At 49.3% G+C, this 27,317-nt stretch overlaps 1 protein-coding gene across 3 annotated transcripts in view; it reads left to right on the plus strand.

Annotated features, from left to right (window-relative positions):
- Kcnab1 (potassium voltage-gated channel subfamily A regulatory beta subunit 1) overlaps nt 1-27,317 on the plus strand; it is a 332,151-nt gene that overhangs the window by 125,925 nt on the left and 178,909 nt on the right. The window contains exon 1 of one of the 3 annotated variants that reach the window (XM_047564424.1): nt 2,092-3,077. The exons of the other annotated variants lie outside the window; for them this stretch is intronic. Coding sequence (XP_047420380.1) covers nt 2,857-3,077 — 221 coding nt within the window. The 5' untranslated portion in view covers nt 2,092-2,856. Of the gene's footprint in view, nt 1-2,091; nt 3,078-27,317 lie in introns of those variants that run through there. 3 annotated transcript variants of the gene reach the window in all.

Genomic DNA, 27,317 nt, shown 5'->3' on the forward strand with positions numbered 1-27,317 from the left:
CACAGCCAACTGTTATCTAATTTCCGGGCTCCTGAGACTGACTGCTCCATCAATGCTGGGAAGGGCGAGGATGCTGGGGGAAGCACCGAGCTGCTGGCTGCCTGACAGAAGGCCCGCATGGCGGCAGAGAGATCTGAGAAGGCCGTGCTGCGGGCCGCAGGAGAGGCTTGCTCTGTGAGCATCTGCCTGCGGCAGCGCTTTGATTCTCTTTGAGGCATGTCCTGAAGCCTGGGACTCTGTCTACACACAAGAGGTGCGGAAGCGAATGTGGGACAGTTATTCACTCCTTTCCAATGAGCAGGCTGCGCTGAAACTGGGATGCACAGGGTTTCCTTGGGTGTTCAGTTTGAAGGAATCAGGTTTTTCCAAGAATATGGCACCTTCCTGTCCACCTCCCTCTCTCAGTCATTCAGAGTGAGGGCTTGCTACACAAGCTCCAGCAAGCTCCAGCTCTGCAAGCTCCGCTGCTTGTGGTCCTGTGGGGAGGAGGAGGTGACTCAGAGCGCTCTGCCTGGCAGGTTTTGTTCTGATAACCTATGTCCTGTTCTGGCCCTGGCTGGGCTTCCAGGCATTGCTCTGCTAGCTGTCTGGCAAAGCTGAAGGCCTCTTCTACTAACGGTGTCCAGACCTTCTTCCCTTGGAAATTCTCAGCCCTCCCTGGAGAGCTGGCTGGCTCAGCACAGCTTTAAAGTAAAGAGAGGGAAGGGTGTGGAGGATAAAGATTTTGAGTCCCAGAGTGGTTGAGATCTTACTCTGTAAGTGATAAAATGTTGAGATTTATGTTTGGAACAGAATTCAACCAGGCACACCTTCTACTTGAAAATTTCATTCCTACAAACTTAATTTTATTGGGAAGAATTGGTCAGAGCAGATATTATTTTTTGTACAACAACAGATGCAACTGGAGTGTGTACCCTTCTCAAACCCGCCAAAGCCTGGGCAGACTGTCACCTGCTAATCAAATCCAACTCCTTCTTCATGCCCCAGGCAAAGTCCTACCTTGCTAGCAGGGTTGGCTGGGCCTTCAGAGCTCTTTGAGAATCTAGCCACAGCCCTGGTCATCTATGTGCCTCCTTAACCTGAGTACCCTGCAGCACCAGGTACCTAGTGGGGAATGGATCAAAATGAAGACCTCTCCTGAGCTCTCCTCTGCTTCACTTAGTGGCTGAACTACTGAGCAGGCCATCTCAGAACGCACCTTCCAGCACTGCTAATGAGCCCCCATAAGGCAGCATGCTTAGTCTGTCCTCCCACCCAGCGTGCCTGTTCCTTGAGAAGGGGGCAGTACTCCCTGTTTCTCTCCACATTGACCTCTGTGGCCTCATGCAGAGATGGCATTCACAAACATGGTTGACTTAAATGCTGCTCCTTTTTGCTCCACAGCAGTGTCTGTTGGGCACCACGTGTAGAAAGATGATTTTGCAGAAGTCGTAACTTTACTGTGATCAGTGGATTCCCATGTGTTTCAAATGGAGAAGTCAATTACCTGTCACAGTGTGATCAGCTGGTCCCACCACATTTACGGGCATTTGCTTTGCCTGTGACACTGAATTAGATAATGTTCCTGCCTGGTGGGGGTCCAGGGTCCACAGGGATGTCTTGCTGCCCATCCCTGAAGTGGGGATAGGGCTCACCAGCTGGCCACAAAGAATCAGTGGGCCACGTGTGTGGCTCTTGCGATCCTCTTGTACCTTTCTGGTTCTGGGTGGTAATCACAGGCCTGCTGCTCAGCTGGTACAGCCCCTCCCGAGGGGTGCCACACTGCCGCCCCTTGGGGTATCCTGTTCCTTCCTCTGGCATTCAGAATAGATTCTGCAGCAAGTGGGAAGACTTGATCCAAAAAGAGTCTTCACTCTGGCTTTTCAGGAAACTTGAAACACCTGCTTGGAGAATAGGGCGCAGAGGGGAAAGAGCCCCGACAAGGCTAATAGCAGGGGTTTCAAGCTGCGTTTCGCAAGCCAGTCACAGAGCGCTCACGTGTTAGTTCACTGGCATGTTCCGCGGCAGAAGCACCCCCACTCTGCCTTCCCCCAGATCCAACTGTTGGGCTGCAGCAGGATTCGGTCTGTCTGGGCAGGGCTGGCTTTATGAAGCAGCCCTCCCGACTCTTGTCACAGCGAGTCTGGTGAAGGGGAGCCTTGCTTTCCCGTCGCACACAAAGGCTCTGTAAAGGGACCTACCCGCCTCTCCATGCAGCTGCAAACCCGAATCGGCGAGAGCTCAGCAACCCGGGCTTTCGCCCGAGAATGAGTGGGGAGGGATCTTGAGCAGCCTCCACGTCCTCCGAGAGCGGGGGAGGGGGGAGCCGACGACGGAGTGGATGGAGACCGCCGGCCGGCGGGAACCGGCTTGCGATTAGCTGCTTCCTGGATGCTCCGCGCGCCGGCCAGCATCCTGCCTGCGGTCCAGAGCGCACTGGCCGCGCATCTTGCGGCATGCCTGCGCTGAGCTGAGCCAGCGCCCAGCAGCCAGCCCGCATTCAGGCACCGCGGACTGGCTCCCGGCAGCGCCTGTGCAGTCACCATGAATGCTCAGCTCTAGCCTCGGCGACAGCCTCCCGACCGCATGGATTTGGCAGTTTAATCAACCGAGATTACTGCCGGGGACGCCTTGGGAGCCTGATCCGCGCTCCAGCTGCCCTGACAACTTCGGGGTTGGCTGTTTACTTCTCCGGATCCCCAGGACTCTCCTGTCACTCTGCCGGCTCTGAAGTCAGCAGCCAGGACTCCGCTGACGGCATCCCCGGCCAGGGGAAGCGAGCGGGGTTAGCGCGAGCGGAGACCCCCCAGCTGCCCAGCCTCTCGTGACTGCCTGTGTTGCGGGGTTCCGAGGGACCGTGCGCTGCCCGGGGAAGCAATGCAAGTCTCCATAGCCTGCACAGAGCACAATCTGAAGAGTCGGAATGGTGAGGACCGACTTCTGAGCAAGCAGAGCTCCGCCGCCCCCAATGTGGTGAACGCAGCCCGGGCCAAATTCCGCACGGTCGCGATCATCGCTCGCAGCCTGGGGACCTTCACCCCTCAGCATCACATTTCCCTCAAAGAGTCCACCGCAAAGCAGACGGGCATGAAATATAGGTATGGATGTAAGATTCCCTCCACCCGGGGTTTCCGTGCTCTATACAGGTGCAATGGGAGCAGTTGATTGCTTTCTAAAAGTGACTTGCTTGTCGGTGGCTTGCTCCATTTATGTTTCTCAGGTGTTTCTATAATAGCTCTTTAGGAGGATGGAAAAGCCCAAGGTGTGTGCATGTGTGTGTGTGTGTGATTTTTAAAACTGTGGCCCATTTTGTATTTTCTAAGTATTATGAACACATTGGGAGCTGTATAAATTCCAGTGTAGGAAGGAAACCCAAAACTGCTGGAAATGGTCACTTAGATCAGCATAGTTTGTCAGGAGCAAATGCGTTGCCCTTTTTTATGCTACAGATGTAGCTTCTGTGATTATACTATCAGAAATAGTTTTTCATCTAGCACAGCACGCCTATTTACCCTTTGACAGATCAAGGTAGCAAATGCTAGGCAAAGCTTTTAAGGGAGTTTTGTTACAGGAGAAAAACCTATAGTGGTAAATTAGATTGAACATTGCCATGCTTAAATTTAAATTACTGCTTGAAATAAAATCCAGAGGTGGTTGTAAAATATGGAAAGTCAATTGTTACAGTACTACTAGTTTCCTCATAAAATTTCAAGCACCCTCTTCCTTTATGTTATTTTCCAAAGATGGAAATCTTCCCGGTAATAGCTAATGCTCCTTAATACAGAATGACTTAAATTCAATAAGTAAAAAAATTCATTGTTCAATTATGTAATTCCTATCTCCTCATTTTATTTGCTTTGCACCAAGCCATCCTGATTTTCTTTCTTTGAAACCACTGTGCTTTTAGTTTCTAACAGTGTTTGTGGATATACAAGAGAGAAACTACTGACTGATTCATTTTCCAAAGTCATTCGTTACTTCAACTTGAAGATATGATTTTGCTAATTATTTACATTTAACTCTCCCTCATCTGTGTTAGGAACCAGGGTTGAGGGCAGGATGCACTTAATACAATTAAAATAATGCACACTTAAGATGTATCCATGTGGGGCTGCAGCAATAGACATTTAAGCCTATTTGTATGCGGGGTGCCCCCTGGAAGAAGTTTCTTTGCAGAGTTACAGGAAAGCGTCTCCTTGAAAGTATGTCAAGCACAGTTGTTTTGATATATTTCTGAGCCATTGAGAAAGAAAACCCTGGAGGGGAAAAAAAAACAAAGCCATCCGTAGCCGAAGCTCTCGGCCCCAACTGCGCTGCAAATCCAGGTAGTCTGCCTTCAATCAACTCTCAAGTGTTGGCAATGTGCCTCTGCTTTTCTCCATGTTTCCATGATGGAGTGGGGACCCCACAGTGACGATTCTCTGGAGGAGACCGCATTCTGGTGCACTGGCCTTTTCTGCCTCTGCTTTGTGGCACACACCCAGCCCCTGTCCTGTGGACACACAGCTCTGCATGCAGCTCGGTGGCTGGTGGAGATAAACCACTGCCTTCCCAGCAGGGCCCCCAGGCCAGACGCTCCAGGGTTAAGGTCAATTCCACAAGCGAGTTATTGTTGGAGCCCCCGGCATTTTATGGCACTATAAACTTTCTTTTTGTAAACTAGAAGGAATAAAAAGTGGCACTTCTCACTTCTTGTGGCAGCAAATTCACAGTTGCTTGTGGATGACTGTGTAGGGGGAGTTTGGTCTTAGGAGGGCTTTAGGAAGCCAGGAGCTTTCCATTAAGGTGTTTCCGTCAGCATGCTCAACTCAGATGGGAAGGTAACAGTCTCTCTTCCAAAAACTCAGTGCGTGAGCAAGACTTGCTTGGTGTCTTTCATTGCGGACAACTAAGGACTGCTCTTCTCCTACAAAAAGTCAACCGTCTGGCGTCTGGTGTACTTTGTGCTATTCATTATTTTGTGACTGAGCACCTTGTCCCTCTTGGCTCCCCTTGTTCTGAACCACTCCCTCCTTGGCAGTCAGGTGTGTGTGTGCGCCGGTGGCTTAGCCCCTCCTTCAAATTCGACTCAGACTGACCTTTGTGAAAGAGATCATGAGATAAGGCCAAATACAGGGCCAAGTTTTTGTAGCTTGGAAGGAATGAGGGCAACTATGTACTTCAGAGAAAACAGTAGAAATATTTTTATTAGCTAAACCGTCCTCTTATTAAATTGTCGTCCCTAAAACATAATATGTAGACTGTTTGTTAAACAAATGGCAGAAAACAAAAAACGAATGCTGTGGAATGGAGAGGATCTGGAGACTGCATGGAGGAGCTAGAGTGGAAAGGTCCTGGTCAGTTGGGGCCAAAATAATGTTCTTGTCCTGGAAGAGGGTTTCCAGGGGCAGAGCCTCTAAGGATCTGTGAACTCCCTGGGTGATCAAAAGCTCTGTGTTATCCTGCACTTTTCTGAGAAGATACTTTATAGTTTTCCTCAGAGTTTGAGGTGTCTACAGGTTAACCATTGTCCACCAGCAGTGTTGGTGTGTGAATAGGTGCCGCCCGTGGATATTCACTGAGCACCTACACTGTGCCAGACATCCAGGGTGGGGATCCTTGGGACATCCCTAACTAAGGAGACAAGCAGTTCAATAATAGGATTTCCTATTGAGGGACATTCTTATGCAGGCTGCATGTCAGGGGCTGAGGGTCAAGCCAGGGCTGACCCTGTTTATCCATTCTGAGGCTGCTGACTCTGCTTTACTTGTACAGTTAATGATTATGTCTTGGGACAAGAACAACTGCTCATATCTGTCACCCATTTTGCTATCCCAGGGACTCCTACATGCTGTAAGGTGCTCCTGGCAGTTGAAGGCCTACTTTTAACCCTGGTAGATAAGTAGAATGCCTTTTACTTATATAACGCCTTATGATCTTTCAGTCCCAATTCACGTCAAAGCCTGTGATTACCATTCCTTACTCAAGAACCCATAGGATTGGGATTTCAGAAAGAATTAACATTCCCTTGTGCAAAGCATCTGCATTCTGCAAGGATGATGCTCAAAGTCACTGTTATGTTCTCACCATCATTAAGCAAGAATCTTGCATAAAACTGACTATTGTCTCAAGGCTAAAGATAGAGGAAAGAAAAAAAAACACTAGAACATTCTTCCATTCAAATATTTTTAGTCCAAAAGAACAAGAGTGCTGCTAATGGTTATCCTGGGGACACCCTGCATGTAAAGGGCACGGGACAACTTTGTTCCTTGAATCTTTACAGATTTGTTAATGCTTGGGAGTCCCTTGGTTTTAGATTTGTATTTGCTTTAGTCTTAGAGTGTATCACATGTTGGTTTAACGGAGCCTGCAACCCTACCTAGGAGATTTTCACCATGATAGATGTAACCACATGCATGAATCTTTCATCTTCAAAATAGCAAATCACTCGTATGAGGTATGCTTATTTGTCTGGTCGGGTCTTGTTGTTGTTGTTGTTGCTTTGTTTTTAAATACTATTATAGACTGATCCAGCTACTAATGTTTGCCATGATCTCAGAGCTTCCATCATTTCAGAACAGAGTCACTTGCACTGATGACTCCCCCTCTCCTTCTGAAGTCGTTATTGTAGTTCTCGAACAATTTGAGTATCAGTGGACCCAATGTCATTGAGAAAAAAAAGAATTTTGAAACATATACATCTATGGCAAAATAATTTTGTGCTGTATTGTTACAAGAAACATGCTTTGAAAATTTAAGAGGATTCCTTACAAAAAGAAATATTTCCTGAGCAATAATCTTCAAATTCCACTTGAAACTTCATTTCTTCCTTTTTAAGGCTAAACACACTTTACTGTTAATTTTTTTAAAATAATTGCAGATTCCCAGGAATTTGCAAAAAATAATGTAGAGAATTTCTGTGTACCCTTGAATTCCATATTTCTGCAGTGGCAGCATCTTGCATATGGACAGCATGGTATCAAAATTAGGAAACTGACCATTGGTACGATCCAGAGAATATGTTCAGATCTCGCCAGTTCTACACGTATTAATTCGTATGTGTTTACACATCTTCACAGCTTTATCTAGTGTCTAGGTTTGTGTAACTACCACCGTGGTGAAGAAGCGGAGATTTTCCTGTAACCACAGGCTTCCCATGCTATCCCTTTAAAGCCACATGTGCCACCTTCTCCCCACTCAAACCCTTGGTAATCGACAATCTGTAAGCCTTCTCTATAATTTTGCTTTCTCAACAATATTAAATAAATGGAATCTTACAGTAGGTAATCTTTTAAAATTGGCTTTTCCCTCCCAGAGGGGTTATGCAGGGAAGTGGGGAGAGAGACTCTTGCTGCCATAAGACTCTGGCACCGTGGAGGTTGGTGAGCCTCTTAGATGAGGTGGAGACCAGCAGAGGGGGAGCCAGTGAGGGTTTTGGAGCAGGGCGTCTGGTCACAAAGTTCCGTTCGGCCAGGATGACTCTGGCAGTTTTCCTCCTAAAATCGAAGCATCATAGGTTTAAAACAAGAGAATTCACATTGAACGCCGTAGCTCTCTCTTTTTTCCTGTAGAAAACCAGGACTGTGGGGAGGACTCAGGCCAGCCAGCAGGTGCCCCTCCCATGACATTCCTGTCACAGCCTCTTTATTAAAGCACCCACTGCATCTGCAGTTTCTTACCTCCCACAAATGGTGGGCAGATTTTGAATCAAAGCAATTCAAGTGAAAGATCAATCTTGTCAACTGATTATGTAAAAGGCATTGAGTGTGCGTGTGTGTGCGAGTGTGTGTGCGTGTGTGTGTGTGTGTGTGTGTGTGCACGTGTGCAAGTCTCTGTGTGGGGAAAAGCTGGAGGAAGCGGGTGGGCTGGAGAGGAGGAGGAGAAGAGCCAGCTTGGAGGCTGTGTTTCAAATAAAAATATTTGATTTTAGTCCAGAGAAGAGAGCAGCTTTGTTATTTAAAATGCCAAGCTTTAAATTACTTTTTAATTTTTTGGTAGAGAATGCCACTGTCATTTCCACTGACACCCAGGGGTGTGGGTTTTCCTCTCTACGTAGAGCAGGATGGTGGAAATGGGTGGGTGGGGGGAGGCCTTCCTGAAAATTGGTTGCTGAGTCAACCTCATGGAGTTTATTCCACGCTGCGAGGCACCAGTCAGAAGTCTGGCATCCAGGGGATGGTGAGAAAGTGGTAGGAGGGGAGGCAGCCTCCTGGAAGTTCTTAGGCAAATGCTGTTCTAGTTCCTTGGTTCTGGAAGTGTGGGGCTGGGTGGGGCTGCATGCGCGTGCGCAGGCGGGCGCACATGTGAGCACGGAGGAATCGATCCAGAGTTTCCAGAAACATCTCATTTTCTAACTGTAGTCTTCAATTTGGTTGTTGCACATGGAGTCCTTCATTCCAAGTCCACTCAATGGCCCTCTTTAGAAGTGCCCTTGTTTTAGAGAAGTTATATATTTTTTTAAATTTTGCGAACACTTCAATTTATGGTAATTTGAGAATGTTCTGAGAGGAGAAAAAAATCCCATCGCATTCAAAGGGAAAATCGAATAGGTAAGTTTCACTTTGATTTTTCCAATTTGTTTCCTCAAACTCATAGTCTCTCCTTAGTCTATCAGTTCATGAACAGGATAAGATTTGGGTTGAGGGAATCTAATTAAAATATAGGACTCTTGATTTCCTTCAGTGTTCTTTAAAACTCCTTTTAGAAGAGAAAAACCTCTTGTGAGAAGAGTTAAATTCACAAACATTAGTTCATATTTTTCCTTTAAGAATTTCAAAACCATTCAAATAAATGTCAATTAGACACAATAAAAAATGATTTAGTGTCAAGTCAATTGCATTGTGTGCTTAAAAAACATTTTTGACACCGACTTTCAACTCTTTTTTGGAATTGGGAAGCAGACTGATTGAGACTGAAGAATTTAAAGAAAAATCATGTAAATGTCCATTTCAATTTGAGAATTATTAATACACTGTGATCACTAGAAATGAGTGACTTAGCAATGGATGCTGCTGAGGGAACTTGGATGCCACCTTCTGCAGACACATTGTCCTATGCGGTATGCAGTTCCTTAGTCCGTCACCCAGGAAGGCCAGGAGGGTCAAGGCCAAACTCAGGTCTCCTGACTCTCCAGACTGGGTTCCTGTGTTCCTTTAGCTTTTGCGCTGCAGCTTCTTGGTTTTATGCCCCACTTTCAACACAGGATGGAAGCACAGTGCATGAAGCATTTCTAGAAAAGACAATTCCTTTCTCTGCATATGCACAGTTTGAGCTCAAGCTTTTATCTCAAGAAGCAAAGCCCTGCTGAGTGCTGACAGCCACAGCAACTTTCTCCGTCACCTGCAGGGCGATAAGGACCCCAAAGTGCTCCCAGGGCAGCTCTCTGCTGGTCCGTGTTCGGAAGCAGGACATGAATCAACTTCTAGATGATGGCATGCTCAGTTGGCATGGTCACTGTCACAGCATCCAAAGTGCCGGGATCTCAGAAAGAGACCTACAGAGGCATCTGCTGCACATGGCTCTGGATGGGACATGCTTGGCTGGGAATTTGGAGTTGGACTTCAAACTCTCCTCCACGCTCTTAGACATTACTGTGAAAAACTTGCTGCTGAAAGTCAGAATCAAAATACATTTAAAAATTCTTATTGCAGGTTGATTTTCTGTTACCCAGATTGGAAACCCAAACAGAAGCCCAGCAGTGATTTTTTTTTTTTTTCTTTCTTAAAATCAACAGCTAGGGAGGACTCTAAGAGCACTCGCACAGGCCATCTGGTCCAGCCCTCGTGAGAAATCTGTCCTGTTTTTCCAGTTTGCACCATGCAGCAACTACTTATAAAGGCCTCTGAAGAAATTGCGTAATCTCCTTTCATGGCGGTCTTGAAAAAAATTGGCTCTTCTTTCTAAGAATCAGAATCATTCATGAAGCTTCGAAGTCCTCGGAGGAAGCCATAAGCTGAGGCCTTTTAGAATTCTTGTCTATTGTCTGGACTCTGGAGTCAAGTCAGGGAGGAAAATGAGGACAAAGGGTGGAGGGGCAGGAGAGCAGACCTGAGGTGGGTGGAGGTGGCCAGCGGAGCCCCTGCCTCCCTTGGCACCTGGGGAGCACCACCTTTTTCCATTCTGGTCCTTGCACCATTGAGCTAGCCTGGCTGTTCTGCAGCTAAGCCATTTGAGAGTCAAAACATGTCACCATTACAAATGTCCCTGCCATTGACTCAGCTCTTTCAGAGCTGCCTCGGGAGCTTCTTAGGAGCTAGCTATCATTTCCTGCCTCATGAAGCTTTGGTACCTAAGAACTGTTGCTCAGATTCCGCTTCCTAATTCCAGATGGTTTCAGTCCTTTCTGCCTAGACTTTGTTTCCTGACTCCCAACTGTGATCACGTCTCTCACTGAAGCCCTGCCTGTGGTGACGCCTCTCAGGAAAGCCCTTCAGTACCAGAGGCACTTCCAGAAGGCCCCAACTTCTCAGTACAGAAGATGGCCAGGTCGCCAAGTCACAGAAAGGGTCTCTGGACCTTGATTGCATTCCCTGGGCTTGTTTCCTGTTCTAAGAGAAACAAACATTTTTAATATTTTAGCCAATCTTTGAAAAATTGCTGTGAAATAGTTTTAAAAGGTCCTAACCGATTTATTGAAATAATGGGCAATGACACTTAGCGATCCTATGAGACCGTCAGCTCCAAAGGTTATGGTGGGGACTACTGAAATCTCTTGTGTCAAAGAAACATAAAAAGGTCAAATCTGACATGTAAGTTCCAATGACCATTGAGTATCCAGCTAGGAAAACCAACAGCTCATAATGGGATTATCTTGCTTTTTGATGTCGTCTTCTAGAGACATTTTCTTTCTCATATTTTAAACCTAGCAAGTTTAAATATAAAGGCAACTATAATGACTAATATTATTAACAAGAAAAGTTTTCTCCACTGGTAATTAAATCTTTCCAGGAGTGTACCCTGGGGGGCTCAGCTCTAGGAAATTGTTCTCCATGATGAGGTTGCATCTTTCTGAGGACCCATCTGGCTTGACAGAGTTCTTACATAAGTAAAGTAAGCTTTTTCCCCCCCTGAGGAACACATGCTAATAAGCGCCCTCTCTTCCACCTCTTTGAAATTAGTTTCGACTTTATTTTTGTGCAGTGCTGGAGATTGAACCCAGGGCTTTGTGGGTAAGTGCTCTACCACCAAGCTACCTCCCTGGCCCAGCTAGTTTCACTTTAAACCAGGTTTTTATGTAACTGGATTTTTGTTTTCAGTTTCTTTGGCCTGAGACCACAACAGGCTCATTATAGAAATCAACTGAGAAAATAACATGGCTTTAATGAATGCCACTTCTCTCTCAACTCAAGAATTAGCAAAGGTTTCCTCTGGGGCTTTTGATGAAAATAGACCTTTGGATTAACTACTCTCCATTTCCTACCTCTTGTGCACAAACTCATTGCATTCCAGAGTCTTTACAGTTACTTGAAAAAATAGACATGCTCAGGATAAATCTTAGCTGTCTGGTTCCAGAGGGTTTTTATCTTGATGGAAAACATATTGGCTAAGTTTTAATGAAGAGAAAATAAATACTAATACTAAGAGACCCAAATAGAAAAAGGGTGTTGGGAAATTCATGGCCTAACTATACCTTCTCATCCAGTAAGTTCTTATTTTCCACTTCCAAGAAAGGAGTTCAAGGTGTTTCTTTTACTCAAAATACAATTTTTTTCCAGAAGCAATCCTGTGGAAATCAGGAGGCTTGGATCTTTGTCCATAACAGCTCCAGAGAGCTCCTCAAAGGAGCAAGGGGACATTCGCTCGAGGACCCCAAATTCCACCAGATTTCCCTGGTTCTGTTTCAGAGCCAGAGGTGATTTAAAGGGATACACAGCAAGCTTCCTTACAGAGCAGAGCTAGAAATTTCATACTGTATTGGTTTCCTGTTGCTGCTGTAACAAATAACCAGAGTCAGTGCCTTAAAGCAGCGTGTTTATTCCTTCGCATTCTGGAGGTTAGAAGATGCATTTCTTCTGCTGGCGTCAGAGTGGAGGTCTGCGTCCTTACCTTTTCCAGCTCTGGGGTTCCTGCCGCCCCATTTGCTGCACCCTTGCAGCACATCACCCCAGCCTCCAGTTCCACCTGCACTTACAGATGCTTGCTGTGACCCTGTCAGTCTTTATCCAGCCTCCCTCTTGCACAGACTGTGTGGTAGCATCAGCCCTGGACAGGATAATTTCCCCGTCTCCGGATCCTGTGCTTAATTACATCTGCAAAGTCCCTTTCACCCTGGAAGGTCACATATTCTTAGGGTTTAGGATGAGGACACAGACATCTGCATAGACTGCCTCTTAGCCTGCCACACAGATCACGCTGACGTGATGAGAGAGGAGAGTCATAGGGACCACATCTTCAAGCATTCCTTCTGCATCACTCTCCAGAATTTCAGACTTGCTCAGGTGAGGTGAGACAGCAAAAGGAATAAGGAGATCCATGGAAGCGCAGGGTGCTGGGTTTTCTCTGCATAGGGCTTTAGTTTGGGTTTTGAATCAGAATAAAAACTTGTGTTCACAGTGCGTGGCCCCAGGGTGTTAAAGTTTAACGGGTTTTGGCCTTGGCCATTACTATCATGGCATCTGCTGCCTGAATCTGCTCCGCCTCCTCCAGGGCCTCACAAGGATCTGGGGTTGGGGGGACAAGAATGGAAAAAGCAACGGATACACACAAAGATCAAGCTGTTTCACACTATCGCTAAAATATCTGTAGCTCCAAAAATACATCTGTCTCCAAATTCCACGAGAGTCATCAGTGTGATGCAAGACTCTCATCCTTCCTGGCACCGGGGCCCCAGGACAGGCCTGAACATCTGCGTCCTGACGGAGGCCCTGTGCACATCGTGGGACAGCGACGCTCTCCGGGAGCCCCACGCTGGACCTGCTTACAAGGGCTGCACAGCAGTTCTGTGGAGGAGGAAGGGGCTTCCAGCAGGAGGCAAAGTTCCCTTTCTATTAGACAGTGTCCACCTGACGCCTTTAGGTTATTTTACTTTAATCACAAAGCAGCTTTTATTCTTACTTATGAAGTGTCTATATTCTCTGACAAAAATCCCAATGCCTGACATGGATGCCGTTTCCCTCTGTGCAGCTCTGTCTCACACCCCAGCGGAAGGCGGCTGCCGTCGGTTCCTCCAGTCCCCTTCCAAGGACCTGCCGTCCTCCCCTGGTGCGTGGAGTGTTGGGCTTTGAAGATTATAGACTCGGATCCCGAACCCTTCAACCCGTATGCCCTCTCCTGGTGTGTGAGCAAAAAGTACCAGACTGCATCATCTTTGGGGAGAAATATTAGTGTCTACAAATTAAAGTGAGTTAGGAAACAGATTGGCTAGGAATTCAGAAATCAGGGGAATGCAGAGTTAAAACTCAACCTTGAACTTTAATTCGGTCTCCGTGGCCAGATGTTTTTGCCTGGAGGCTGTAAGAGACACCATGCTTGAGTAAGAGGGGGAAGGAGGAAATGCGCCCTCTGGACCCCGCTGACTGTGAGCTGTGTGGCCACCGAGACTCCCAGAGCTGGATGCAAAGCAGAGTTGGAACGCAGGGTGGAGAAGCACTTCCAGAGCAGGAGCAGAGGCTGTGGCTGTGGAGGCTGTGTCCACAGAGGCCTCACGGGGTTGGCAACATGTCGCATCATCTTCGCATAGGCAGGAAGGCGGGGTCCAGTGCAGAGCGCACCCAGCCTGTCCTGCGCTGCCTGGAGGGAGGAAGGGAAGAGCGTCCCAGTCCTCCTGAATCACTGCCACCAGACTCTCACTCTGACGACACAGATTTTCCTCCTTAAGCCTAATGCAAACACAACAACAGCTTTGTTTACTGAGGAAAAGAAAGATAAGCAAGTTGAAGTCACATGTGCATTGCACTCATAAAGTCGCCTGATTACAGGTCATCAGTGGCCACTAATGAAGTAACTGTGATGAGTCCAGTGGGTGTCCTCCACTGTTATTTCTTGGCAGGAAGGCCACACGATTACAGGACAATACCACTCCTCACAGGGTCTAGCCTTGCTTCAATAACAACTGGGTTTGGAAACAAGCACTCACCAAGTGTCGGCTTATAATTTTGCTTGTTGATTATTCCTGCTCTCTCCTACGCCGCCTGATCCATCCTTATTTTGAGATAGAAATACCTTGGGAACCGGATTTGACAAAAGATAAATGCTAATTATCAGACTGTCTAGATAATACTCTTTGCCAATAAAGTCGTACTTAATGCTGATTGCCTCAGGCCAAGGGGTGCAGGAGCTTGGCTACCATGACCTGCGTCCTTGAGAAGAGCAAGTAGTGTCATGCCCATTTTCAGTTATGACAACTGAGGCACAAAAGCAGAGCCAGTGATGTATTGTACAGCCTAACTGCTCGAGAGCTGGCTTCCATCCTCAGCTCAGGCCCCTTTGCCTACTGTCGCTCATAGTGACCAGCCTGTTATTGCCCACAGCGATGCAGGATTGAAAGAGATCTAACTCTGTCGGCTTGAGGCGGTGGTGGGCCACACACTCGGTTCCTCCATCATTGCTCTGGCCTGCAGCCGGGCAGGAGCTCAGGGCTACTCCCAGAATCCACAGGCTGATGGGAGCTCACGGCCATTTTGATTGTTTTTGACAGTTGCCAGAGCTCTGCCTCGAGGGAGGAGTGAGTGCGTCTTCGGGAGCTGGGAGGTGATGTGCACCGGATGCAGGAGCTCACCTGTGTTCAAGGTGTTCCTCGTGCACACTTACCTCACCAGTACCGAGCATGAGCCTGTGTGTGTGTCACCCCCCTGTGGGGCAGGAGGGTGGGTGCTCGGTGGTTGCTGGGCAGAGTGGTTAAAGCACCACAGTGTCTGTTTACCTGGCTTTGCCTTTGCTGGAAGGATCTGGAAGGTGTGTCTGATGATATCCTTCTCAGGGCTCAGGGCTGCTTCCAAGATTGCATGAGATAATACGTGTAGAGTTCCAGTTGTTATTCATCATGGTTGTCATTAATATCAATCTCAGCATGACATGGGACAAGGGGACGAGAAGAAATGAGGTTCTCTGAGCATCCCATGTCTTTGCAGTAGGCCCTGTTTCAGCGTTTTCCCCTTCAGAATACTCTCGCTTTAACTGCTTCCAGTCCCAGCACCGGCATCTGCCGTGTTAGGTGACCGATGGAGTTTTGTGGAGAGCTTTGTGCAAGGCTTCCGTGGGTAGTGTCAAGCCTTGGTTTCCAGGGCAGGCCCACTTCTCTGTCAGACTTCCCTGGTCCACGTTCATGATGGCTCTTTCTTCCCCTGGAAACAGAAATTCTGTCCGCTTTTGACCTTGGCTGCTGAAGAGCATGACCTGTCCTTGCTAGCTCCTAAATTATTCTGCCATATTAACTAGAAATGAACAGTTGTCCATAGATTGTTCCAGAAACAGGGTGATGGTGGCTCCCAAAATTGCTTACATTACAACAGAAGAAAACTGAAGCAATAAAGATAAGAACTCAGGATGCTTGCGACTTTTGTCCTGTTGTTTAGACACCAGAGAGTCTGTCCTGCTGAAAAACCTGTTCACTGTGTCCTACAAGAGACAGCGCAGCTGTTGCATGGTCTCAGGGAAGGGTCATGCAGGGCCTGCTTGCATCTCCTTTTGGTTGGTCTCCTGCTAAGAGTAAGGGTGTACAGAAGGGTGATCCCGAGTTACCACTTGTTTCTTTACAAAGAAGAAGCAGTGGAAGTGGAAAGGTATCATCAACAGGGCGCAGTGATGCACGCCCATCAACCCATCAACTCAGGAGGCTGAGGCTAGAGGATCACAAGTTCAAGGCTAGCCTCAGCAACTTAGACTCCATCTCAAAAATAAAATTAAAAGAAGATTGGGGATATAACTCAGAGATAGAGTGTCCCTGGGTTCAATCCTCAGTACCACAATGAACAAACAAAAATACTATATATACACTAAAGTAGTGAACTCACTGAATCTCAGAGAACAGCAGCTTGTGAACTTTATTTGGGGAGAAATTATTTATAGTGATAAATAATATTTATACATTTGCATTCACCAGTTAATGAAAATAATGTAACGATTGGGATCTCCAGCATTGATCAGGAGGTGATGTACCAGGGGGTGGACAGGGGCTTGGCTGTGTGGCAGTCCAGCCCTCTGGCCTTCTCTCAGTGGCTACAGAGGACTGGATCCCCCAAGGCCCAGGCAGGGCCACTTGAGACCCCAACTTTGAGTCCGCCACTCTGCCTGCAGAGAGCCATGTTTCTTCAGAGATGCAGGGACAGAGAAGGGTCTTCCAGTAGTTGCCAGGACAGGTGTGGCGAGACCATCTGAAGGTCTTAGCACGTGGGGTTCTCTCTGCACCCCATTGCCACCGCTCTACGCTCAGGAAAGAAGCTCATGCTTTCTTATTTGCAGAAAGTTGTGGTTTTTGTTTCCAAACACCTACACCCTTTTTAGAGAGTCCGGCTGGAAAGAAGGCAGTTCCCAAGTTACGCTGAGATTCTGCTGGTCTGGAGGCCCAGTGGGAAGTCTGGGCCCCCTGGGCCTCGCCTGCTGTCCCCTGTGCACCCAGCACTTCTGATAGTCTCAGAGGGAAGGGTGACCCTGGGTGGTGGAGAGACTGGTGCTCAGTCCCTCTCAGACTCTGTGGAGCCCCTGCGTGGTTTGAAAGCAGCAGTGCTGAGGAGCAGGAGGCTGGAGAGGAGGCTCTCTGGTAGCCATGGAGAGAATTCCCATCCCTGGGTCCTAGGGAGGGGGACCCAGGACACGGGCCACCCTGTGACACTAACATGGAAGCAGCGGGGAGGGAGCCGAGGGTGGCTGGAGGCTGACTCTCCCGCCAGCGTGGCAGGAGGGGCCCCAGGCTGCAGCCCGACCACGCCTGGGCAAGGCTGGCACGCCGAAGCCCCGCGTGCCTGCCCTGGGGTTCTCCCCTCCCGTGCAGCGTGGAAGACACAGAAGGGGAATGAGGACCCAGGCGTCCTTTCAAGATGGGGACCTGCCAACCCAAGTCTGAAGGCAAGGACTGCACACTCCCAAGAGGCACGAGCCTGCCGACAGCCACGCGGAGACTGTGCTGATTGATTTTAGAACCGAAGTTATTTTTATGAAGAGAAGCAGCTTTTTAAATTTGGAATTTGTTTTGCCATATTTCTGTGATAGTTCCATTTCCACAAGAAGAAGAATTATTTACTTGGTTAAAAAGCTTCTCTGATCTGTACAATTTTTCTCCAAAAGATTGATTAAGTGGTATCTCTGCTTAGGGTCAGGACAGGACAGAGTTTTTTTAAAGGTGAAATTGAGTTTCTAGTGCAGAGCCAACTGTAGAGAGAAGATGAAGGCATTGTTCTGCGCTCCTACTGGCCTTGAGGAAGGGGAGCCCAAGGAGACTCCGTTCATCTCTGGGCCAAGGAAGTTGCCACTGGGTGACCGTGAGGCCTCTGATCGGCACTGCTGTCCCTGAACCTCCAGGCACAATCCCTACCACAATACGCAGGGGTCGGAGGACAAATCTGCCCCGTTCTCAAGCCACTGTCCTTGAGCTTTTCCCTACAGGATGAAGCAGGAATGCATAGTCCCTAGCAGAGCGTGGGGCTCAGAGACAGGGATTCTTCACGGTCACAGCCAACGTGACCTCGAGTGGGCCCACCGCTTCACCAAATGCTCCTGAGCACCTGCCCTGTGCCAGGCGCTGGTCTGGGTGTTGAGGGAGAAGAGGGTGTGCAAAAGCGGTCTTTGCCTTCCAAAAGCTGGGGAGGAAGACAGACTTTTAGCAGGTCAGGGTGAACAGGGTAGGGGTGGAAGCTGGGAGGGTGCCATTAGACAGGGTGTCCAGGGAGAGTTTTGACAGCAGCCTGGCAGACGGTGGGGTGAGCCTTTGAGTATCAACCCAGGAAATAGAGGGCGGCTGGCCCTGAGGTGAGGGTTAGGCTCCCTGAGGTTGCAGAGGACCGGAAGCGGCAGGGAAGGACCCAGCGAGGCTGTGTGTGAGGCTGCACAGATTGCTGGGTAATAACCCAGTGCTGGTTTTGACATGTTGATTGGTCAGGTTGACGTTAGAACGTGTCTCACAGTCAACATCCAGGATTTTTGTGTTCTGTTCGCTGCTGTTTAGTGTGTGGTGCTGTTTTCAATGGATGGAGTGTCAGAACTTAAGGTATATGGGATATCAAAATAAAAAGCAGCGTACATGTAGACTGAAAACTTATTAGTATTAGTTTTCAGATTTTCACTAAAAGTTGTTTCCCCCTTTGAGTTTGGAGTCTTATATTTATTAAAAACTGGAACTCAAACATTTCATCAGAAGAGTTATTAGAAATTTACTTTTTTCTTGCCTTATGTAATTCTCTCTGACTCTATTCTGAGTTGTAAACAATAAATTCACTTTTATAAGTAAAAGGCAAGCATTCAACCATACAGATGTTTTATTTTCCTGACACTTGGGATCTGAATTTTGAATTCAAATTGTTTGAGGTTTTTTTTTTTTTGTACTGGGGATTGAATCAGGGCACTCAAACACTAAGCCGCATTCCCAGTCCTTTTATTTATTTATTTTTTTATTAGAGATAGGGTCTCATTAAGTTGCTTAGGGGCTTAGGGCCTTGCTAAGTTGCTGAGGCTGGCTTGGAACTTCCAACCCTCCTGCCTCAGCCTCACAAGCTGCTGTGATTACAGGTGTGTGCTACTGTACCCGGCTAATGGAGTTTTGATGACCAGAATCAATACTGAGTAGCACACAGACACAACTCTGTTCGGCTGGATGAGGCTACAGTGCCCTTCAACACAGGGTTGCAGCCTCCCTGGTTCTTAGTGGCTGCTGTGGCACTGGCTCCCTGGGCCATATTGTTCCTTGTGTCCTATCCAAGTCAACAAATCTAGGTCGTACTTGCCATGTGCACAGCGCTGTGGTAGTGTCTCCTTAAATGGGGTAAGGACAATGAAATAATATTAAATAGACTGCTCAATAAAATTATAATATATCAAGTTCAATGTTATCAACCATGTATCCCGACTCGCCCAACCCTTGGGGTCAGCATGAAAGAAACAGGATCTGGCTTCTGCTCACAACCGAGGAGCAAGAAGAAGACCTGGCAGTCCCCAGTCTGATTACCAAGTACCACAAAGCCAGAAAAAGCAGGGGCAGAAGACTGGGGCTTCCCAATGGTAGGAACCTGAGCGAAAGCTGGGTGCCCAGTGTGGAGCTTCCTTGTGTTCAGACCACTGTCAAGTACAGGCGCCAAGCACTTCCTCCAGGGCATCCTGAGAGGGGCTTTCAGCAGAACCAGGCCCGGCCCTGTGTCCCATCCACTCCCCAGAGTATAGGAAGGCCCTGGGGAGAATGGGGGTGCTCTGTGGAGGGGCACAGTGGTCCTTCTCCCCTCCCGACCCAGATGGGAATGGGGTATTTCTCTCCCCACCCCAAAACCAAGAGAGGACCTCCATGGGGGTCTTGGTTACCACTGTAACCACCCTCTGTGCTCCAAGAATGATGGGAATAGGACTCCGTCTGGGTGGTTTTCAAGTCCCTGGCAGCCACCAGTGTGGAGGAAGAGTCGGGAGGGAGACGGCTGTGTGACATGGGGCAGGGATGCGAGGTCTGGAGAGGACTGGAGGCGGGACGCCCCTTGGCTGAGGTCCTGAGCCCTGTGCCCACAGAGAAGATACGGAAGGCTACAGACTTGCGACCGGGTGTGGCAGAGGAGTTGGTAAGAAGCCAGCAGTGGAGATGGACGGGCGCACCTCACAGAGCGCTCTGTCCACCAGCCTCCACTGCTGGTCTCCAAGGAAACAGGCCAGGGCGGCACTTAGGAGCCAGACCCGGAGAGGCCAGAGCCCTCTGCGAGCAGAGCAGGAGCCGTCTGTTTCCCTTGTTCTCCTGGACAGATGCCAGTAAAAAGGTGCAAAGGGAACAGTGTCTGAGGCAGGAGACCCTCTCCCTCTCCTCTTCTGTACCAGGGGTGTCTGGACTCAGGCGGAGCAGGGCTGGAAGAAGCCTGAGGGGACGAAGCGTGAGGTCCCCAGTTTAAAGGGAGCATTTTGAGAGTGGAAGTGATGGAAAGCTATGGAAGTGAGCCCACATAACCTCGGTGGGAGCTGTCGCTGGCTGGGAAAGGGGGGCACAGTTCAAAGGCGGAGGTTTAAGTGGTGGGTAGGAAAACTCAAGTCAGCCGCGGTTCGTATCCCAGCACGGTGAGGCCAGGACGCGCTGTGGGGAAGAGGACAGGGAAAAGGCATCCTGGCCAGCGACCGAGGCTGGAGGCAGGTGGGCCTGCGTGGAGGCGGAAGGTGAAGCGAGAGCAGGCGAGCGTGCGGGGGGTGGCGGGACCTGCGGCTGGAGCAGAGGCACCAGGAGTGTGGCCAGCTGGACTCGGAGCCGGCCCTGTCCAGAGGCTCCCCAGCTCCTGGGTGTGAATTTGGCTCCACCAAGGAGCTGACAGGAGTCATCCGGACCCGTGAGCACAGACCTGATAGGAAGGGAGCCAGGAAGGCAGCTGGCGCTGGGAGAGAGGAGCAAAGTTGCGCTTCGGGATGTCACTCCATCCCCCTGTCAGGGCCAGGGGACACCACAGCATGGCTCGTTGCTCCTGTGTCTTTGCTCAGCCCCACTGGTGGACCACAAGTGGGAATATGTGTACTGGCTCCTTCCTCCTCCTCTTGAAGTGCTCCCCGGAGAGGGTAGGGGAGCACTGCAGCCCACGAGGTCCCCACTTGGAGCCCAGGCTCCTGGCCTGGCCTGGCAGCCACAGATGCTGGAACACCGTTGGCCATGTATTTTATTTAGGCTCCTTATATTTCTGCTGTTACCTATAATTTGAAGCTGCTCTGTGCTTCCTCTACCCCCTCAAAATGCATTAGTAACTATGGGAACCTGAAGCTCTCCGGGGCCCAGCTCGGTGGCACACACACTTGTGGTGTCCCACCAGTGCCTGTGACGGCCAGCCTGTGGACGCCAACCCAGAGGGAAGAGGAGACGGTGGAGGGGCCACGTTTGCCACACCATGGCCTCTGGTAGGAGAGTGGATATTAAACCCAAGACGGAAGATAAGGCTACATCCTTAACTTGAAGCAGACAGGCTCCTGAAAGTTTCAAAGAGCACTAAAAGCAAACTATTGTGAGACCGGAAAGGAGCTTTTAATATGCTAAAATCAATAAAATTTCCCCTAAGTGTGTGTGTACAAAGGCCAATTGTGGAAATGTCAAATATCTCATAATAATGAGATTAGATCTGCGTGCGTTTGAATGGCCAAACTCTACGGAGTCTGTAAGCTCGGGGGTTCAGGTGGACTGCGTCAGCCTCTCTCCGAGGCTTGGGAGTTGCTCTCAGGACAGGAGCAAGCCAACGGCTGCCTTTTCAGCCTGAAGCCCCCCTTCTTCCCTTCCCATCTGGGGACACCAGGCAGCAGCCGGGTGCAGACAGAGCCAGCCCGAAGCTCTTGCTCCCTGGGCGAGCGTTCCTTTCCCTGCCTTGGGTGTCCCAGACCCTTGCCCCACTCAGATCCGCAGCCTGCACCTTTGTGATCCACCTTCGTATGCCTTAGGAAGTACTGGCAACCTTACAGGTCCAAGGGATCAGTAGCATAAGACGGCAGCTCAAATTCTCACACATAAATGAAATGGAAATGGAAGCAACTTCTTATTAACAGAAGACACAGTATAAAAGGTCTAGATCTTATCAATTCACTGAGGCGTTTGCTGGATCCAGTGTTAAGAGCACTGGGTAACAGGCCAGGCATTTGGTGGGCCCCTCCTCCTTCCCCTTTCATGGACTACTGTGATAGGCTGGATAAAGGCCCCCAAAGATACCCAGGGCCTAACCACATGCACCTGTGACCCTGTGTGACAAAAAGGACTTTGTCGATGTGATTAAATCAAAGATTTTGAGATGGGGAGATTATCCGGGATCATCCGGGGTCTTAACGTAATCACAAGCATCCTCATCCGGGTGGAGGGCAGGGAGGCTGGCCCCAGAGGTGCTGGGAAGGACTTGAAGATGTTATGCTGCTGGCTTTGGAGGGGAGGAAGGGGCTGCAGGCCAGCAACGCTGCTACTGCATGTGAAGAGGGAAGGCAGTGGGTGGTCCCAAGGCCTCCAGGAGGAGTCCCCTTGCCTGCCCCTCCTCGAAGCCCAGTGAAGCTGATTTGGGGACTCTGGCCTCCAAAACCATCAGAAAGTAAATTTGTGTTGTCATAAGCCACTGGATTTATGATAGTTTGTTGGACCAGCAGAAGGAAACTGATGCAGCTACCCGTCACCCTGGTCCAACATCAAGGCAGAACCTGGAAAACGGACGGAGAGATGCTGTCAGTGTTCCAGGGCCCAGAGCTGAACTGGAATTCATTTTTGAGCCCTGCTGCATTTGAGGGTGAAGAGCTAAGCCTAAGGCCTCCTCCTCCATGCAGTTTTCCCATCTGGTTAGAAGGCTCCTCCTAGCTCTGGGGATAGCCCTCAGACGTCAATTATTTTCTGCCAAACATTAACGAGTATCTGGTTAGCAGTGTCTTACGTGCCACCTGAGGACACTCCAGGAGGGCAGACTCCCACCTTCCCCTTCCTCTTGATTCATGCAGCCCATGTTTCCTGAGCACCTGCCATGCCGGGGCAGGGTTCAGAGCACTTGAAGGGCAGAGCTGGGATAGGAGTTTACAGAATGTTAAGGGCTGTGTCAAAAGGGAACAAAGGAAGTGGACATGCCTCTGTGTCGGGCACGAGGTAAGGGTTTGCATAGACTCTCACTTAGAACTCCAGCATCTTTGTGAGGTTGCTGCTGGTAGCTCCATTTTATAGGTGAGTAAACTGAGGGTCAGGGAAGAAGCCTGTCCCAGGTTGCCCTCCTTCTGAGCCTGGAGGCCAGTCCCTGACCCATCCTGCTTCACCCCGGACAGGCCTGCCCAGCTAGGAGCAGGTAGGTGGGATAACTAAGGGTGAGCAGCCGAGGAGCCCTGAGCTGGAACCGTGCACATCAAAGACACTACTGCAAATGCCCGTCGTCTGATTAGAAGTTGGCCATAATCAAGGACATGTGGCAAGTGCAGAGGTGACCCCAGCTGGAGATTCAAAGGACCGATTGCCCTTCGTCCTTCTGTGCCAGTATTTATAAAATCTAGAATCCTGTGAGCAAGAGGCAGGAAGCTGGCCCTTGCTTTGTCAATAGGAAAATTAGTCACTGAATAATCAGATGGTATTTCCAGCCTCAGAGGACGAGTCAGAGCCACGGGCAGAGCTTCCTCCTGCGGTGCCGGGTGAGTAACTGCTCCCCCCGAGGCTGTGGCCCGCTGGCCGCGCAGGTGGGAGAGCCATTCAGGGCCCGCAGGCCGTGAGCAGAGTGGGCTGGGAGTGGGGCACGCCCAGGGCTCTGGCTTGCCTCTGCTTGACCATGTGGCATTGGCCAAGTTCTGGTGTGTCCCTGGGAGCCGCCTGTGGACCACTCCCCTGTGGGGGCCTTGCTCACCAAGGGTCCTGGGGGCCTCCATCTGAGGCGTTGTGGACTCCAGCACTGGTTCTCAGAAAGCAGGGTCAGAAGCTCATCAGCCACCCGTCCCTCCCGACTGTGGCGGGAGAGGGCTCGCCTTTTCACCACCCCTCAGAAGCATTTATGTTTTTAATCACAACTGCAACTGTTATTATTTATATCTCAGTTGTCGCAGCAATGGATCCAGCATAAGAAAAACAAGGTTCCAGGGCTGGAGTGTGGCTCACTGGCAGAGCCTGCCATGCCTGTGTGAGGCCCTGGGTTTGATTCTTGGCACCACATATAAATAAATAAAATGAAGGTCCATTGACAACTAAAAAAAAAATTTTTTTTTTAAATTCCTCAGTACCTTTTCATGGGGATAAAGTCTTGTTACAAAATACATATTCATGCTGTGTTTCTTATCCCCTAATGTTATAGGTGCCCTTTGTTATGCATGAAAATTGTCGCAGGTGAATGAAGCTTCCTTACTCTTTAGGATAACTGAATGTGAAGGTGGCACCTTAATGTTTAGAACATATACAAAGTTGACTTACAGGCAAATAGCAGCAGGTACCTTGACGAACTCGGTATCATAGAAGAATGATATTTTAACACACAGAGTGAATAAAGCCCCCTTTCCACCATTCCACATGTGCACACGCGCACACACACACGTTAAACACAGGTGCAGAGTTACAAATAGCAAAACCCAAAGAAAGCAGCTTACGTTTACCTGTAGCCACAGCCTTTTAAGATTCCTTCACATTCATTTTCCTATTTTTATTCTCATAAGAGTCCTCAGCAGCCAGTGGAATGGGTCTCGTGTTCCACACTCAGAGTAACAGAGAGGCTTAAGTTGGGCAGGAGGACCAGCATGCAGACGCAGGGAAGGACTTGATGCAGGGCAGCAGCCGGGGGGGGGTGACAGGGACGCCACCCGCAGTGCCGAGGCAGAGCTGGGAGCATGAACACACCCGGATCTCATTCTAGCTCCACTCTGGAAGCTGACAGAGCCAGGAAATGTGGGAAAAAAAGACTAAGTCCTTAGGGACGAGTGCCAGGCACCGAGCAGGTGAAGAAGAGGGCGAGTAGAGGAGCAGCCGAGGATCCTGGGGACCGTGCCTCCTGGAGGCGCTCTGGGGATGAGGGGGAGCCACTAGCACAGGGCCCAACACGTACTGAGACATGTCAGCTCTGAAGTCGTTGTTTTTACTCTTATTCCCATAAGTATTTGGTATTGATTTTCAATTTCTGGGAGGTAATTCTGGAATCTTGGCTAAAAGGAAACTTCTTTGATCTGGAACTTAGAATGATTATTCTGCTCGGAGGTGAGATGGTACATCAGATGTTGGAAGGATAATTCTAGACATCTAGAGGAATAATTCACAGGATTAAAAAGGAGCATTTGTATGTACATTTTAACATTGTGCCTGGTGACAGTGTAATTAAGATTGCATAAGGGTTTCCATTGTGTCTTTCTATTTTCAAGCTTTATAACTGGTTATAAAATTTTGCTCTGGCAGAAACTTGGCATACTATGTCTCAGCCTTCATGTGAAAAAAACTTTACAGAGGAGAAATGGCCTTTTGATTCTTTCACTTGAGCACTTTCTACACATGGATGTAGATGTGTGTTTATCCAATAACACATGTGGTTATAGCTTCCTGTCCTGTCTTCCCTCTCTCCTATCTCCACGCCATTAACCCTGCTACTTTATAAGATGACTCACCTACAACTCCACCTCAGGGGAAGAGAAGAGAGAAAAGAGCCAAAGAGCAGGGAAAGACAGGGGTGCAAAGACTGGCAATAGGCAGAAGCTCCAGCCACCGTGCAGGGGTGTCCGAGTGCCTACCAGCCCACGTGCTGTCCACAAGGCCAGTTCCCACCAGGGCCGAGGCACCACCTTTCCCTTGCACCACACGCCTTCTTGGATTCACTGGAAAGAGCAATGATGAGTTAGCAAATAACACTGCAGTGCAGACAGAACCTTCCGGAATCTCATTAAAGTGATGCACTCGTTGCCATACAATGGCTCAACTAAAATTCGAAACAGGAAGCTCAGTAAGCTGCCTAAGATATAGACACCTGGTTATTTACAAGGCTAACCTGCCTGCTGAGATAGCACAACAGAGACCAAACCAGAGCAGGAAGGGAGCGGAGGAGACCCGGAGGCTGCGGAGCGGGTGTCTTTCTGGAAGGGTTCCATCCAGTGAGAGGTGGTGAGACTAAGAGACAGAGAGGGCAGGAGCCGTTTCCTTTTCTAGATGCACCCACAGCTCACGCTCTTTGGCAGCATGCGTTCATTTTCATTTTCTGTTGCACATACGGCTAGAATCAGGGCTCTGAGAGGGCACTTGTCCCAATGTCAGGGATTCAGAGCCCACGGGGTCCAGGCAGAAGGAGCCAGGGCCTGGCGTGGGCCTCCAAGCCTAGAGAGGCAGGGTCACTTGCCCAGGCTCAAGGGATCAGCTGCCCCTCAGCTTCTCAGAGAGCAGGGCTGCATTGAGATGTGGATCCCATGTTGCCGAGCCGCCACATTTCAAGAAAAGCAGGGAATCCTCTAGAATGTCAACTCATGAGGGCTTAGATTTCCATCCATTCACAAGTGTCACCCCAGCACCTAAAAGAGGCATGGCACATAGTAAGCCCCCAAATACCTGCCCAAGTGAGCCTGCAGAAGAGAAAGCTCCATTCTCTACGTGGGTGCTCTTGAGTGTCGATGTTGACAAGCAGACTTCTGTTCTTTTATGGCTTAATTAGCAGTGGCGGGGACCACTCCACCAGGACCAGACAGACTGTCTCAGGCCGCGGCTCGTCGGGGTGCTGCTTTGCCACCTCTGGTCTAACCCGAGTTTCCTGTGCTCCAGCAAGGACACCCAGGCCCCAAGGTATCAGGGACTGCTCAGGGGTCACACAGAAGGCTCGTGGCAGAGCCGGTGAGATAGCCCCATCTTCAAATGCCCTGTTGGTGGCTTTTTCCTTCTCTACACCTCTCTCCTTCTTCAAAAATGAACACAAAAACAAAAACAAAAAAAATCAATAAAAGTTCTGTTCCTTGTAAGAGGTCAAAATAGAACCAAGTGCTTTGAAATTAAAAGATAAATTGCACGGGGGCCTGGGAGCAATTGAGAAAGACGCCAGCAGAGCTCTCTCTGTGATCCTCCCCCCGCCAGTCTGCCCCTCCGCCATTGCTGCTCTGGCCTGTTCCCTAGAGCATCTCCACCAGGCCTGTCCGTTGGGATTTGGGGAGGCTGGAGAACATTCTCCTCCCCCTGGTACCTACATCCACCTCTGCCTCCTGCTAAGACACTCAGGTCATGGGACAGCAGAGGAGCAGAACAGGTCAGTACAGATGCCTGGGCCTGGAAGGGCAGGAGAGAAGTTTCCCCTAGCACACCTTCTCCTTTCCTTCTGTTCACACCAGACCTCCTAAGTATCAGGGTGAGTTCCTGTGCCATGCATGGTTTGATTAAGATTGCCACCTTCCTGTCTCAAGAACAGAGGGTGTGACTATGCAGGCAGTTCATACCTGAGGAACAGGCAGCTCAGACCAGAGGGAAGGCAGCTCACACCAGAGGGAAGGCAGCTCAGACCAGAGTGAAGGCAGCTCACTCCAGAGTAAAGGCAGCTCAGACCAGAGGGAAGGCAACTCACACCAGAGGGAAGGATTCACACCAGAGGGACAAGCAGCTCACACCACAGGGAAGGATTCACACCAGAGGGAAGGCAGCTCACACCACAGGGAAGGATTCACACCAGAGGGAAGGATTCACACCAGAGGGAAGGCAGCTCACACCAGAGGGAAGGATTCACACCAGAGGGACAGGCAGCTCACTCCAGAGGGAAGGCAGCTCAGACCAGAGGGAAGGATTCACACCAGAGGGAAGGATTCACACCAGAGGGAAGGATTCACACCAGAGGGAA

This window comes from Sciurus carolinensis, chromosome 9 (genome assembly GCF_902686445.1).
Source record: "Sciurus carolinensis chromosome 9, mSciCar1.2, whole genome shotgun sequence".
Lineage (NCBI taxonomy): Eukaryota > Metazoa > Chordata > Mammalia > Rodentia > Sciuridae > Sciurus > Sciurus carolinensis.